Genomic DNA, 14,113 nt, shown 5'->3' with positions numbered 1-14,113 from the left:
TTATAGCGGCTACGATCACGATGACGGTTACATGATCGAATGTGACCGTTGTAAAGTATGGCAGCATGTGCGCTGTGTTGTTAAAACAAAGAAGGTGCCTGAGGATTTCTTGTGCGAAATTTGTGATTCAACCAAGGTGGTTGACCGAGCAAAGGCGCAACTGTTGCAGCAACAGTACCTTAAAGATCGAGGCGATCCACGTTTCCAAAAGGACTTACGGTTGCAACAGAAACTCAAGGAAGCTGTTAGTGACAGTGACTCGAGTGATGCAGAACCTTCCTCCACGCATGGTAACGAACATCATTGGTTACACATAAAATTACTCATCTTTGAAAATAAATTTGTATTACAGGTAACAGCGTCGTGAACAAAGGTAGAAATTTTAATAATAGAAAACGTGATCTACACAAAAATAATATTCATCAGAGGCGAGAGCGTCCAGCTAGAAGGCCAATTAAAAAAGAAAGGAAAATGACCAAAAGAAAGGTGATAATTTACTCTTTTATTGATGTTATAAATTAACTAACTGTTAAAAAAGCTATATTCAGATTCGAGAATTCTTTATTAAATAATAGGCTGTGTACAGAAACTTGAAATGAATCAGACGCTTAGAAGTTCCAAATAAGCATTTATTACACATAAAATCTAAATAAAAGTTTGAAACTAGAAAGTAAGAATCTTATTGTAACTTTTATTATTTTTTTTTTGTAAAAAATATATGTAGAACATTTAAACATTATCATTCTCTAAAATTGTCGCATGTTTTTTAACTAAATGTACTTTTTATTTTTATTGATGTTTTCATTGGTGAGCAACTGCAAACTTCTTGCTTTTAAAAAATTATTGTGTTATTAAAGTTAAATGATTAAAAGTTGTATGTGAAGCTCCACTAATTTTGTAATTCACGATAAAAATATTAACATCATTATTTTTAGGCGAAAGCTCAGACACGCCAACACCATAATCAGCAACAGCAACACCATCACAACAGCGAAGATGAAAAGAGTACCGCTGGGGCGATTGCCGTCGCCGCTGATACTTGGCCGTCCTCGCAGTTGCCGCAACTTCGCCAATGGATCGAAAACTACGAAGAAGCGGTAACGAATCACTATTCGCCCGAATTGCGAGCTCGCGTTTCTAATATTCGCATTAATGGTGCTCACTCGGATCTTACGGCCCAGTTCGATTGTTCGGTGCACAAGTGTCGCGTACAGACGCAGCCTTTAACCGGACTTAAATTGCTCGTGAGTACAGCCACAATGGGCCCAAACACTCCCATAGTTGAACTGCGTGGCAAATACATGTTGTCTACGCAACACCGAAGCTCTGCACCCCACCATGGCAGCGGCGCCTTAAATACTCGACAACACTCTCAAAGACCCGGACCGTTCCTATTCTTTTATCGGCTGCACAAGGACAACACCGAAGTAATTAGATTAGTTTGTTCATTCGTTGCTATTAAATCTAGCATCGCAGTAGTACTGTTGGAAAAACCAGCAATTATTATTTATTTTATATATTTTCACTATAGGAAGTGGTTTCACTTTTTTATATTTTGTGCATTATAAAGTTATGTAAAACACAAAAGTTTCTGTCAAAAGGTCAACATGTACAATCATTATGTTTCAACAGATTAAGTGTAACCGTTGTATAAACAAGATTTATTTTATCAATTATGCTTAGTTCATAAATCTCGCATCATATCGCATAATTTACATAAATAGTATAAACGAATATAGTTTTTATCATCTATTTGGGACACGTAATGGATGCATTAAATTATATTAGCTAACTTTTTATTTTTGTTCTAACTTTAAATTCACTTAAAATATGTAGTATAAAAAGGAACAATTGTTTTGCAGTTTTGATTTCATATAATGCTTGTGTTTGAATGTTCATAGCTATGTAACAAAAATTTGGTTTAGAGCGCCGGAAACTATCTCTCGCATATCACCCCGTATTATGGATCAAAAACCACAGAGTGGCTTGGATACGTTGTCGCTCATCTGCCAAGCCGTTCTTTTGGATCACAACTACAACGCCACCTTGCCTCTTGAACCAGTAGCTCGTCCAACTTCCTGTAACACTACGTCACCGTTACAAATTACTGGTGCTCCAAATGGATCCTTATATTCTCCTGGTAGTGGCACAAGTATGTTTCTAAATGTATTAGGTATCTATCGTAACTTTTTATGGGACGTTGCATAAAATTCTTCAATAATAAAGTGACTATTATTTAGTAGGAAAATGAGCCACTGAGAGTGCTGTTAAATTAAAATTTGGAAAGTACAATTTTTCATGTCTACATTTTATATTAAAAAAGAATTTTATTATGCTAGGAGGCCGTTCGTCCCTGGCTTCGTCAAATTCTACCAGCGTGATGAGTACATCCAGTAGCACGCTGGTTCCAAGTATGAGCAGCTCAGGCCCGTTGCAGGACGACGATGTCGCGTCAGATATAAGCTGCGGCTCAGAAAGAAGACCCGAAACAGAAGGTGAAGAGACAGACACAGCTCCTGAAGCCGAGGCTGTTACCAGTAACGATGTAGATCATTATGGTGATTACGTTAACCGGTGTGTATGGTAAGTTTCAAATTTGCGGATTAAACTAATATAATTTTTACAACTATAACCTTTTTATAGCGGCTACGATCACGATGACGGTTACATGATCGAATGTGACCGTTGTAAAGTATGGCAGCATGTGCGCTGTGTTGTTAAAACAAAGAAGGTGCCTGAGGATTTCTTGTGCGAAATTTGTGATTCAACCAAGGTGGTTGACCGAGCAAAGGCGCAACTGTTGCAGCAACAGTACCTTAAAGATCGAGGCGATCCACGTTTCCAAAAGGACTTACGGTTGCAACAGAAACTCAAGGAAGCTGTTAGTGACAGTGACTCGAGTGATGCAGAACCTTCCTCCACGCATGGTAACGAACATCATTGGTTACACATAAAATTACTCATCTTTGAAAATAAATTTGTATTACAGGTAACAGCGTCGTGAACAAAGGTAGAAATTTTAATAATAGAAAACGTGATCTACACAAAAATAATATTCATCAGAGGCGAGAGCGTCCAGCTAGAAGGCCAATTAAAAAAGAAAGGAAAATGACCAAAAGAAAGGTGATAATTTACTCTTTTATTGATGTTATAAATTAACTAACTGTTAAAAAAGCTATATTCAGATTCGAGAATTCTTTATTAAATAATAGGCTGTGTACAGAAACTTGAAATGAATCAGACGCTTAGAAGTTCCAAATAAGCATTTATTACACATAAAATCTAAATAAAAGTTTGAAACTAGAAAGTAAGAATCTTATTGTAACTTTTATTATTTTTTTTTTGTAAAAAATATATGTAGAACATTTAAACATTATCATTCTCTAAAATTGTCGCATGTTTTTTAACTAAATGTACTTTTTATTTTTATTGATGTTTTCATTGGTGAGCAACTGCAAACTTCTTGCTTTTAAAAAATTATTGTGTTATTAAAGTTAAATGATTAAAAGTTGTATGTGAAGCTCCACTAATTTTGTAATTCACGATAAAAATATTAACATCATTATTTTTAGGCGAAAGCTCAGACACGCCAACACCATAATCAGCAACAGCAACACCATCACAACAGCGAAGATGAAAAGAGTACCGCTGGGGCGATTGCCGTCGCCGCTGATACTTGGCCGTCCTCGCAGTTGCCGCAACTTCGCCAATGGATCGAAAACTACGAAGAAGCGGTAACGAATCACTATTCGCCCGAATTGCGAGCTCGCGTTTCTAATATTCGCATTAATGGTGCTCACTCGGATCTTACGGCCCAGTTCGATTGTTCGGTGCACAAGTGTCGCGTACAGACGCAGCCTTTAACCGGACTTAAATTGCTCGTGAGTACAGCCACAATGGGCCCAAACACTCCCATAGTTGAACTGCGTGGCAAATACATGTTGTCTACGCAACACCGAAGCTCTGCACCCCACCATGGCAGCGGCGCCTTAAATACTCGACAACACTCTCAAAGACCCGGACCGTTCCTATTCTTCTATCGGCTGCACAAGGACAACACCGAAGTAATTAGATTAGTTTGTTCATTCGTTGCTATTAAATCTAGCATCGCAGTAGTACTGTTGGAAAAACCAGCAATTTGAAAATCATTTAATTTTTTTCTGATCGATACGTACAAATTAAATTGAATTGTCTGTTTGCAATATAGAGAAAAAAAGTGTATTATTTTTTTGTTAACTATTAAGACAAATAATCTTCAAAAAATTTGTGCCTCTTCAAAACTACTAAACCGATTTCAGTAGAACTTTACAGACATGAAAAGGAGATTGCTAATAATGGTTTCGGTTAATTTTTTTTTTTTTAATTGACTTTATATTTTGCTTTAACAATTTAAATTTCATTTAAACGAAATCGTGTGTAAAAGCTAGTACGTTAATAATATCAAATAAGTAAAAAAGTTTTATCTAATTTAGTATAACGCTTCTCGATTCATAAATGGATTTTTTACGAACGAACAACTAACTCATTCTAAAAATTAAAATATAGCATTAAACTTATTTGAATCATATTTTCTATAAACTGCTTTATGTAAATAAAAGGTTGCAAATTTTCTATTTATCCGTACATTTGCAATGAATTATCTACATTCGTAACTTTTTCTTTATTAATTTTTTATATAATTATCTGAAATATTTTTGCGGCATATTTTATAATGACGAATTATTTATGTTTGTAGGTATGTGTAGACACGCGTACGTACGGTAATGATGCTCGTTTCATCAGGCGTTCTTGTAAACCAAACTCGGAGCTTCGACACTGTATAGAGAAAGGCGTTCTACACTTATACATTGTCACGATTGCGAACGTGGAAAAGAATATGGAACTGACTATTAAACATGAGTCCCATGACCTTGCTGTTGTTGGAACAACGTACATTGCTTGTGCATGCGGCAAACCTGACGAATGCACGGTCAACAAGAGCGGTGCTCCTTCATCCACTACCGCTACCTCTGGAACAACCGTAAGGAGAAATGGTGAAAATGCCAACGAAAGGTAAGATACGATTCAAGCAATAGACGTATACAGTGCCGATAGATCGTTTTTATTTTTTGTTATATTCTTATGGTATTAATAACAAAGGGGTATATTCAAGGTAATACACATACTTTTAAATTTCAGTACAAATCATCGAAAAAGACGCGGAAGACGAACTGTATCGAGCACTTCTGAACATGACCACTCTTTTTCCGCACCCCCTGTTATCGTACCCAGCGCAAAAGTTAAAGAAGAAAAGGTGCCATTACCATCACCTCCACTCCACGTGAAAGTTGAAGAAGACTCTAAACTAACGAAAGAAGAAAAAAAATCTGCCTTAGTCTCGGACGACATTGTAAAAGTTAAAACGGAAGATGTTAAACAAGAACCATCGTCTGAAAACGAACCTTATCTTAACGAAAAAGAAAAGGTTGAAATCAAACAGGAAGACACAGATGAAGAGGAAGACGATAAAGAAACACATAACAATTATTCTTCGTCGGTCACGACAAGAAGGTCTTCCGCATATCAAAATCAACAACAACACCAAAACAAATCAGAGTCTTCAGAAGAGAAGACGCCATCGAAAGAACAACAAACTAAAGAGGATAAGAAAAAACTAAGCCGCGAGGAGCGAAAACTTGAGGCGATAATGAAAGCTTTTGAACGAATGGAGAAACAACAACAACGGAAACAAGAACACCAGGCAAAACAGGCAGCTGCACATCATAAGCGTGAATCGGATCCTGTACCGTCATTAGCGCGCGAAGACGACAAATCAACAGCCTCCAATATCAATGAACATCTTCATCAACAGCAGAAGATGAAACGGCGGAGACGCAAAGGTCGCGCTCGAACTACTAGCACCAACTCGCAATCTCATTCGCAACAACGACGTAGTAATCGTGTAAATTCCGCCGATTCGTCGTACGTAACATCAAGCGATGAGACGACGCAAATGTTGCTTTCGCCCAATTCTGATAACAACAATAGCCATTCCAACCAGGCTAACATAAAAGAAAGTGAGATCAAAATTTCAGTATTGTCTTTTAATATGATTACATATACCTTTCATCTATTGTAGGTTTAAATTCTCCGGATAAGGCGGCAGGTTTGCTTCTAGCCCTCGCAAATGGCGACACCTCTCACAGAAATGAACCAAAGGTGAGATTATTAATTAATTATTAAAATTCACATTCGTTTTCATTAAAAAAAAACTCATTCACAGTTAAAGAATATTCCTTTATAATTTGATAAATTTAATATAAAAAAATTATCGAATTACATTTTATAATTAGTAATTTACCAGTATTTTTTTTTTAATTTGATGCAACAATTCGTAAATAATAATGTGTAGTTTAAACTGTAACATAGCTATAAAAAGATTCACACGTGAGATCATATCTGTTATTATTTTCTACTAGTAAATATGGCTGTACGAATCGCACAGTGGGGTTTTTTTCTTGAAATTCTTCAACAGATTAACAGCTTATTTTTTTTTAATTACTATTGTAGTTTACTTAATTTTTTTACTGTCGTACAATTTATAATGATACGGTACAGATAAATACGATCTCAGATTAACATGAATCTGTATAGTTGGTGTGTAGTTAGTGGTAATTATTGTAGAATTATTCTAGTCTGCTTGGAGATGCTGCTAAAATGACCGCTGTGGGTCTACTAATACCATTCTACGCGGTACATGTTATACTAGTAGATGGCAGCATAATAAAGCACACTAGTAGCACACTAATAACTATTATGTTATTAATATATAAGATTGCGTGTGCATCATCAACATACGGTGCACGAAGTAATCCGATCGATATTGATTGAAGTTTACAAATGCGTCATAAAATCGAGAATTGTGAGTTATGTACAATACATAATTTTCATTGCAGACAGTCAGTAGAGTGAGTGTAAGTCATGACCAACACAATATGCTTGTGACATACGTTCCTGATTATTTGCCATTTGTAATATGAGGCAGCAAAGGAAGAGAGTACGTGCCGTATGTCGATGAATAATTAGTCTACATGCTGTCTTATAAAAATGCTACAAAATTTCAATTCAAAGTACTTCATGCGCAACAAAAAACTTATTTTTACAATAAAACCAAATTATATAATAATATATATAAATGATGATTCTAGTCACCAATAAGGGATGGAGACAGTAGTTCAAATTCAGTCCATTCGTCTCCCGAAACTCCATTATCTTCAGCGTGTCTTCTGGTAGCGGCCGCCGTTGAACCCCTGGAACCTGGTTTCAAATTCCCAAAAACAAAGAAGGTATATTTAACCTATTCATTTATTTTATAAAAAAGGAAGAACTTACACAAATATTATAACTTAATTTGTTTTTTATTATTAACTACTTTTCAAAAAGAAATATTATAAAATGTAAATGTATTTTGTAAAAAATACTGTTTTTATTAATTGTTGACATTGATTAACAAATTTGTGCTGATTCAAATGACAAGTAAATAGAACATACCGTAGTTTCTATTTATTACCAATCGTAAGTTATTTTTCTCTTTTCTTTTGAGAAGGGGTTGATGAACGAGTGGCTGAATAAGAGTCCGGAATGTATCCAGTCGGCGAGTTCAATATCTCCATCTTCATTAACACCGCACATTACAACTCCGCCCGATTGCGGTTTTTATGAAAATGCAGCTTCATTCTACGGTTCGACGAAGGGTCTAGTGGCGTTCTCGCAAGCAGCATCTTACTGCGATAACTCACAACCTCACGGCAATGCGAAGAAACGATGGCTTCGACAAGCTATCAGTGAAAGTCCAATGGGAGGTGGTAAGTATTTTTGCAATTATAGATATGTACTTTTATATGTTTATTTCTTTTAAATTGGAAACAGTTGAATTTGTAATCTAGTGGAGTTACTATAACTCGAACTTTTATAAGTCGATGTCTTTTCTAATTCAAATATTTCCTAGTTTCGTTGACGTATATATATTGTTTTATGTTAATTTTAAGTAAGGATTTTATATAATTGATTGCCTTTTTAATTTGGATTTTAATTAATGTTTTTCGATTTGGTTAAGGGTTAGCGCTAACAGATATACAGATAATGAATATTAAAAAAAATGTAAATGAATATTAAAAAGGTTGACGGTAAAGCAGAAAATTTTCTTAACTCAAATTTTATCTAATTCAAACTTACCTTATTAATTGCATTAGGGGATTCGAGTGTTATATAGTAATAAAGTTACAAAAGTGATGTCTTAAAATTTACAATTTGTACTTTACTTGAAATTTTGGCGTATCGATTAAAACTATTGAACATTGAAACACGAAATACATGTACTTGAAAATTTAAGTCGAAATGTTTAAAAATTATTCATAAAACAAAAATAAATAATAACACAGTTTTTGTATAAAGGTATCAAAAGTTGTGAATCCCACTTTTGATGATTTTTCATGTTTCTTTTCAAGTAAATTTATTAAATTAAAGCAACTAAATATGGTAGATTTTATATGAAATTTATTTAGCTGCAGCAAGTTGATATTGACAACATTTTATGTTAAATTATTTTCAGAATCGCCACCTCTTTCGGAAGCAGTGGCGCCGCCAAAAAAACGAAAGTTGCCACGAGAATCTCTATCGAACGACGCGTCTCCGCCAACAACGCCAACAAGCACAAGTGCACCTGTGTCGCTAGGGGTAAGTAGTACACGCTTCGTAGCATAAAAATATGTTTACTGATTCTAGATATCATGAGTTTAATATTTCGTATAGAGATTTCACATCTTTACCATTGCTTCGAGTGGTCGAAATTCACTTTTGTGAACAATTTGTTTAATCACTTTGTGTTAAAAATTGTTTGAAAAAAATATTTTCGTATGAAGTATATACCTCGATTACGACATTTATAATATAAAAATGCATGTTTTGTATATATACAGTTCCATTTACAGAGTAGCGATAGTCAAATGGCGGATCAAGAAGGTCGCGTTGAAATAGTATTAAGCGGGACAGATGAAGACAGTCCTCCTACAGTTCTTGAATCAGATGCCGTTCTTAAGAAACGAGCTGCCGAGATGCAAGAAGAATTTGGAAATTGTGTACGATTACCTGAATCTCAGGATGGTTCTACTTCACCGTTAAAAGGTATCCATTGCTGTTAATACACTACATTTTTGAGTTTTGAATAAAATTTTTGATAATAAATATGCAAAGTTTTCTTTTCCCAAAAATTTAACTCGTTGATACATTTAATTATAATTACACAAAATGTACTAAAAATGCATTTTTACTAGAATGATCTGAAACGTCTCTTCCATGTTAAATTAGTTAGAAATAAACAATGTAATTATTCTAATACATATTTTAAAATACTATATGATTTCATCATAATATTTAAAATTTGATAGTATTAAAAAAGTAAAAGAAATCATTGTTGTAATTACTCTTCTGTTTTTAAGTATCCACCGTTACAACTTCAAACAATGCGAGACTTTGTTCGATGGACCCTCGCCTATCGCGACATATATTCAACAATAGCGATCATTTGGTCGGAACAGTTGAGAAAACGCTCAGCATATTCGGATTCCAAGATAAAAAACCTGAGCCGATTTTACCTACGAAAAGAAAGGTAACAAACTATTTCGTTTTTATAAGGCACGCTTTTGAAAAAAAAAAAAATACAAAATAAATTGGTATCTTTTACATTTCTCATTCAAAATATAAACAAGTGCGTATATTTGGGTTCTATTTATTAAATTACAGCTGTCTATAACGGAGTATCGACAACGTAAGAAGCTGACAGTTAACGAAAAAGCAGAAGAAGAAAAAGACAACGCAAAGAGTAAAGAGGAAGATGGTAACACGGGGTCAACAGCTTATACGTCTATACCGTCGATGCGGCAACGTTCCGACAGCACGAGCAGCGCAACATCATTTATGTCTTCCGACGAGGAGCTACATCTAAACGAACTACCCCAAAAACGTATGTAACATCTTTGCCGTAATAATTAAGGGATCTATACTTGACAAAGTTGGCAGTAGAATAAAATTTTAATTTCTCATGTTAAAGTTTGTCGTAAAGTGTGTTCTACGTTTAAAAAATGTTCTTCGCGATGGTTTGTAAATGCGAGTTGTTTTCCTTGGACGCTATGGAAGACATAGGTTAGTGGAACACCATCTGAGACATGAAGGGCTAGTAAGAGATAGAAGCAGAAATAGGAGTAAATAAGGGCAAGAGAAGATCTAGATTAGATTATTTTCCCAAATAGTTAGGGACGTGGGATGCTCTAGTTTTGAGGAAATGCAAAAAATAGCTCAGGATAGGAAAGGAAACGATAGTAGAAAGTTGGTACATCTAAATTACTTGTTTGAAATTTGCGAGCTAACACTAACTACTAAGGTAGCTGATTAATTTGCGGTCGTTTAAATAGAGGTATCAATAATACAATCAGAAAAGGTCAGATTGAAGAATTAAAGCGACCAAGACAGAGTGGTGAGACGGTTTGGCGTCGTCACTCACCCTGTGAAGGTTCTCTACCATTTTCTATATGTCTCCAATTTAATACTAAGGCAGGAAAATAAATATACATATATATTATATTAATTAGTATTGAATTTATATTTTAATTATTTAAATTAAATTATTTTTTATATTTGCTAAAATTCGTTTGTTATAAAGTGTTAGTAATAAAATGTTTAAAAACCATTTTAAATTAACTACATTACTAAATTTAATATTAAAAACGCTCTAGTAGTCGTTAGCTTGCTATTTCAAATAAATAATTTCAATGGAGGTACCAAGTTTGTACTGCTGATCTAAATAGATATTCTGTAACTGGTATTCGGACTAACGATTCGATAATTATAATGATGGTGGCAATGACGATGACGATGAATTATTAGCCTGTACAGGATTTATCTGCGGAAGATGTAATTTAACTGCTGTATGTTATATGAAATTTAAAAAGTAATAATAAAAACAGAATTATTTTTAACTTTTGCTTGCCTGCTACAATACACCTCAATAGATAAATCTAAAGATTAGAATATATGTGTTTTGAAATTTATTTTATTCGCGAATATTTGGGTTTTTTTACAGCATTATCAGCGTTTAACTCAGAACCAACAGAATTAGAGAAAACTAGAGAAAGCGTCAGTCTACGTTTAAAGAAAGCTTTCGGGTTATCAGTCGACGAAGATCCACGAAAAACTAGTAAGTTGTTCGTTTTTAAATACCACCTATTTTTAAATTGTACTTATTTCTTTTTTTTATTTGTATAAAATTTATAAAATTGTAATTTTTTATAAGCATTTACCACTCATAGTTATTCAAAGATTTTTCTTAAAAAAAATCGTCAAAACTTCATGAAGCCTATCTACTGATACCATTTAATAAATGGTAGTTTGCAATCCAATTTTTTTGCTACAAGTTTACCGTTTTATATCTATTTGAATTTTTATTTTCGCGTTTTCAGCTTTAAATGTAGAAGCGTTACTGAATTGCGACCTGTCGCTACCATCAAAGACCACTGTGCCTCTGGCCAGCCCAACATTTCCGATCCCGGGCAGTGGCGATACAACTTCAATCTCCACCTTTCCCATTCATTCTTCTTCATTTCATTCAACAGAACCATCAGTGATCGTTGAAGCGCCGTTACCGCCAAATGATGAAGAAGTAGACGAAACGTCGGTTCAGCCACCACCACCACCATCTCCACCACCCCCTACACAAACAACGTCTCCAAAAACAGAGCAGACGTTCGACATCAAAGACGAAGTAGACACGACAGAAGATTCGTCAATTCCTGATATGTCCGACGTAACAAAGGTTGAAGACATATTGGTCAATGAAAAACTAGAAGAGGAAAAGAGCAAAAAAGAAGAACAACAACTTCAACAACCCGATAATGATGATGAAGTTGAGATTAAACCGGATATGCTTTATTCGCCAGACGATGAAGAGGAGATGAAAACTGAGGACGAGGAGGAAGAGCAGGAACAAGAACGGGAAGTAGTAGACGAAGAAATGGTAGAAGTTCCTCAGAGTGTTAAAAGCGATGTGATGATTCCTAAGATGGAAAAATATGAGGAAGTGGAGAGCACAAACTACGTACCACCGTTTAATAACCCACTATATCCAAATAGTAGTACATTTAGTTTCGGATCGGTTATAGGTAAGTGAGCCGTAATCCTTCACAAAAATCATGAAAATACATATTTGTTGTAATTATATTGCAAAATTGGTCTGTAATAACTAGCGAATAGATTGTTAAAAAGTTTTCATTGACTGAATGTCTAAAAATGCCGTAAAGGAAATGAGGTTGAGAGTAAAAGAATACTTTGAAAATTTGTAGGAAGTAACTTTTTTAAATTTTAATTTTTTTATATTCATTTATTGCCAAATTTTATTACTTTTCTGATTCATTTATTATTACTTTTTTATTACATTTTTCATTAATTAATTGTTAAATTTGCATTACTTTTAATTCACCTATTTTAAAATTTTTATAACAATTTATTTAATAGCTGACTATTGGTTAATTAAATTTGCTAATGACAAATACAAATTCTTAAGATATGAGCACTTAAAATTTGAAAATTAGAATTAGTTTTTTCTTTAATGTCATTGATATCATATTCTAAATTTTTTATTTTTGCTCTTATACATTTCTACAGCATGTCCTTGTAAACGTTACACCACGTTTGTGTAACGGCTTGCTTTAGCCAAGTGAAAAAAGATTTCTAATTTTTAATTTAATTTACAGATGACGACGCTCCTTACGAGGGTCGCAATCCGTCTCCACCACCGGAGCTAAGCAGTAACGGTGTGACCGGTTCCTATTCGATTCCCTAATTAAAATTGACGTTTCTGTTGTTGTTAGTTAAGTTCATAACGAAAGAAATACAGTTAGTTTCATCGTCATCAATCATCGAACATCGTTATATATATCTATATGATAAGAAGCGTTGGAAGTTATCGTGAAATACTTTTTTGTTTTTTTCCTTTTTATGATCGTAGAAGAAGCTTTAAAGTGTGGAGACCAGTTTCGGAGCATTCGTTCAATGACATTCGGGGTAGTTCGTCAGTGCAATTGCAGATTTCTAGATAAGTTTTATTTTTACTATAAAAACTAGTTGTAGATAATTAATAATTATCAGAAAGTATTAATATATATATACATATATATATTTATGCATCTTTGTAATGTGTACATAGTTAAAAGGTTGTTTTTATTTTGGAGATTTATTTTTCGATGTTAAAAAAAGTTGAGATTGATATCTACATGTTTTCATGCGTACTGGACCTATTTTTTTGTTTAATTTAATAATTAAGTTGAAACTCGTTTTTTTCTCAGTTTTCTAGCCTGGAATGGTGCGTTTTGTTTTGTATATTTGCATAAAAAATTAGAAAAGGGTGTAATGTGTAGATATCATTCAATCCCCTTGTAAATAATGCATTCATACGCGCTTTTTCGGACAATTACAATTAGATATTATATATATACGTTCGAATAAACGAACAAATGTAAGGAAAATATCGTAGTAAAAGTGTTAAATATTTTGCTATTGAAGTAATAGTAGGGAAGCGTACGGGGGCCTCGTACCCCATTTTTCGGTGAATTATATAAGTGTTAAGTCGGTCTCTGTAAATAGCAGTTAATAAATTAATGACGAAGAAAACTACTTACTTGCACACACACTCACATACACAAACGTGAAAAGAATATGGTCCTTGCTCAAAAAACAAAAAAGTGTGACACGATGCGTAGAGTTAATGTTTTTAAAAGTACAAAATTAACAGACAAATTCAGAGATCTCGAATTTTAAGGATAGAGAACAAGTTTGTTTTTCCTTTTTCTTGTAATTATTGTTTAATTAGTTACTGTTTAGTGTAAGTCTGATTTATTTGCCAGATGTTAAGTAAGACTAAGCCCGAGTGATCGCAGAATTGATTTTGTGATAAGGGGGAGAAAGTGCATCGACATTTTCGTCAATTTCTTTGATTTTCGAATAAAATTAGAAAAATAAGATCATTTAATAAGAATTAAATCAAAAGATTAAAACTGAAATTGCAGCATTTATAAAAAATATAAGT

General features: G+C 33.9%; 1 protein-coding gene across 6 annotated transcripts in view; it reads left to right on the top strand.

Moving 5' to 3' along the window:
- The window catches only part of LOC108740337 (inactive histone-lysine N-methyltransferase 2E), a 29,314-nt gene extending 15,218 nt beyond the window's left edge, over positions 1–14,096 (top strand). For 3 of the 6 annotated variants that reach the window (XM_025975276.1, XM_025975275.1, XM_025975279.1), the window contains exons 7-21: positions 7–290; positions 353–486; positions 936–1,427; positions 4,736–5,052; positions 5,179–6,056; positions 6,119–6,198; positions 7,188–7,325; positions 7,583–7,844; positions 8,591–8,715; positions 8,970–9,162; positions 9,477–9,646; positions 9,781–10,000; positions 11,117–11,230; positions 11,493–12,191; positions 12,783–14,096. In XM_025975276.1, the coding sequence (XP_025831061.1) occupies positions 7–290; positions 353–486; positions 936–1,427; positions 4,736–5,052; positions 5,179–6,056; positions 6,119–6,198; positions 7,188–7,325; positions 7,583–7,844; positions 8,591–8,715; positions 8,970–9,162; positions 9,477–9,646; positions 9,781–10,000; positions 11,117–11,230; positions 11,493–12,191; positions 12,783–12,871 (4,195 nt within the window). In that variant the 3' untranslated portion in view covers positions 12,872–14,096. Of the gene's footprint in view, positions 1–6; positions 291–352; positions 487–935; positions 1,428–1,802; positions 2,153–2,339; positions 2,584–2,643; positions 2,928–2,989; positions 3,124–3,572; positions 4,065–4,735; positions 5,053–5,178; positions 6,057–6,118; positions 6,199–7,187; positions 7,326–7,582; positions 7,845–8,590; positions 8,716–8,969; positions 9,163–9,476; positions 9,647–9,780; positions 10,001–11,116; positions 11,231–11,492; positions 12,192–12,782 lie in introns of those variants that run through there. The other 3 variants (XM_025975281.1, XM_025975280.1, XM_025975277.1) reach the window with 3 other exon arrangements.
- Positions 14,097–14,113: the final 17 nt, after the last annotated feature.

This window comes from Agrilus planipennis, unplaced genomic scaffold (genome assembly GCF_000699045.2).
Source record: "Agrilus planipennis isolate EAB-ADULT unplaced genomic scaffold, Apla_2.0 scaffold271, whole genome shotgun sequence".
In the NCBI taxonomy this organism is placed as follows: Eukaryota; Metazoa; Arthropoda; class Insecta; order Coleoptera; family Buprestidae; genus Agrilus; species Agrilus planipennis.
This window is presented reverse-complemented; position numbering and strand designations above follow the sequence as displayed.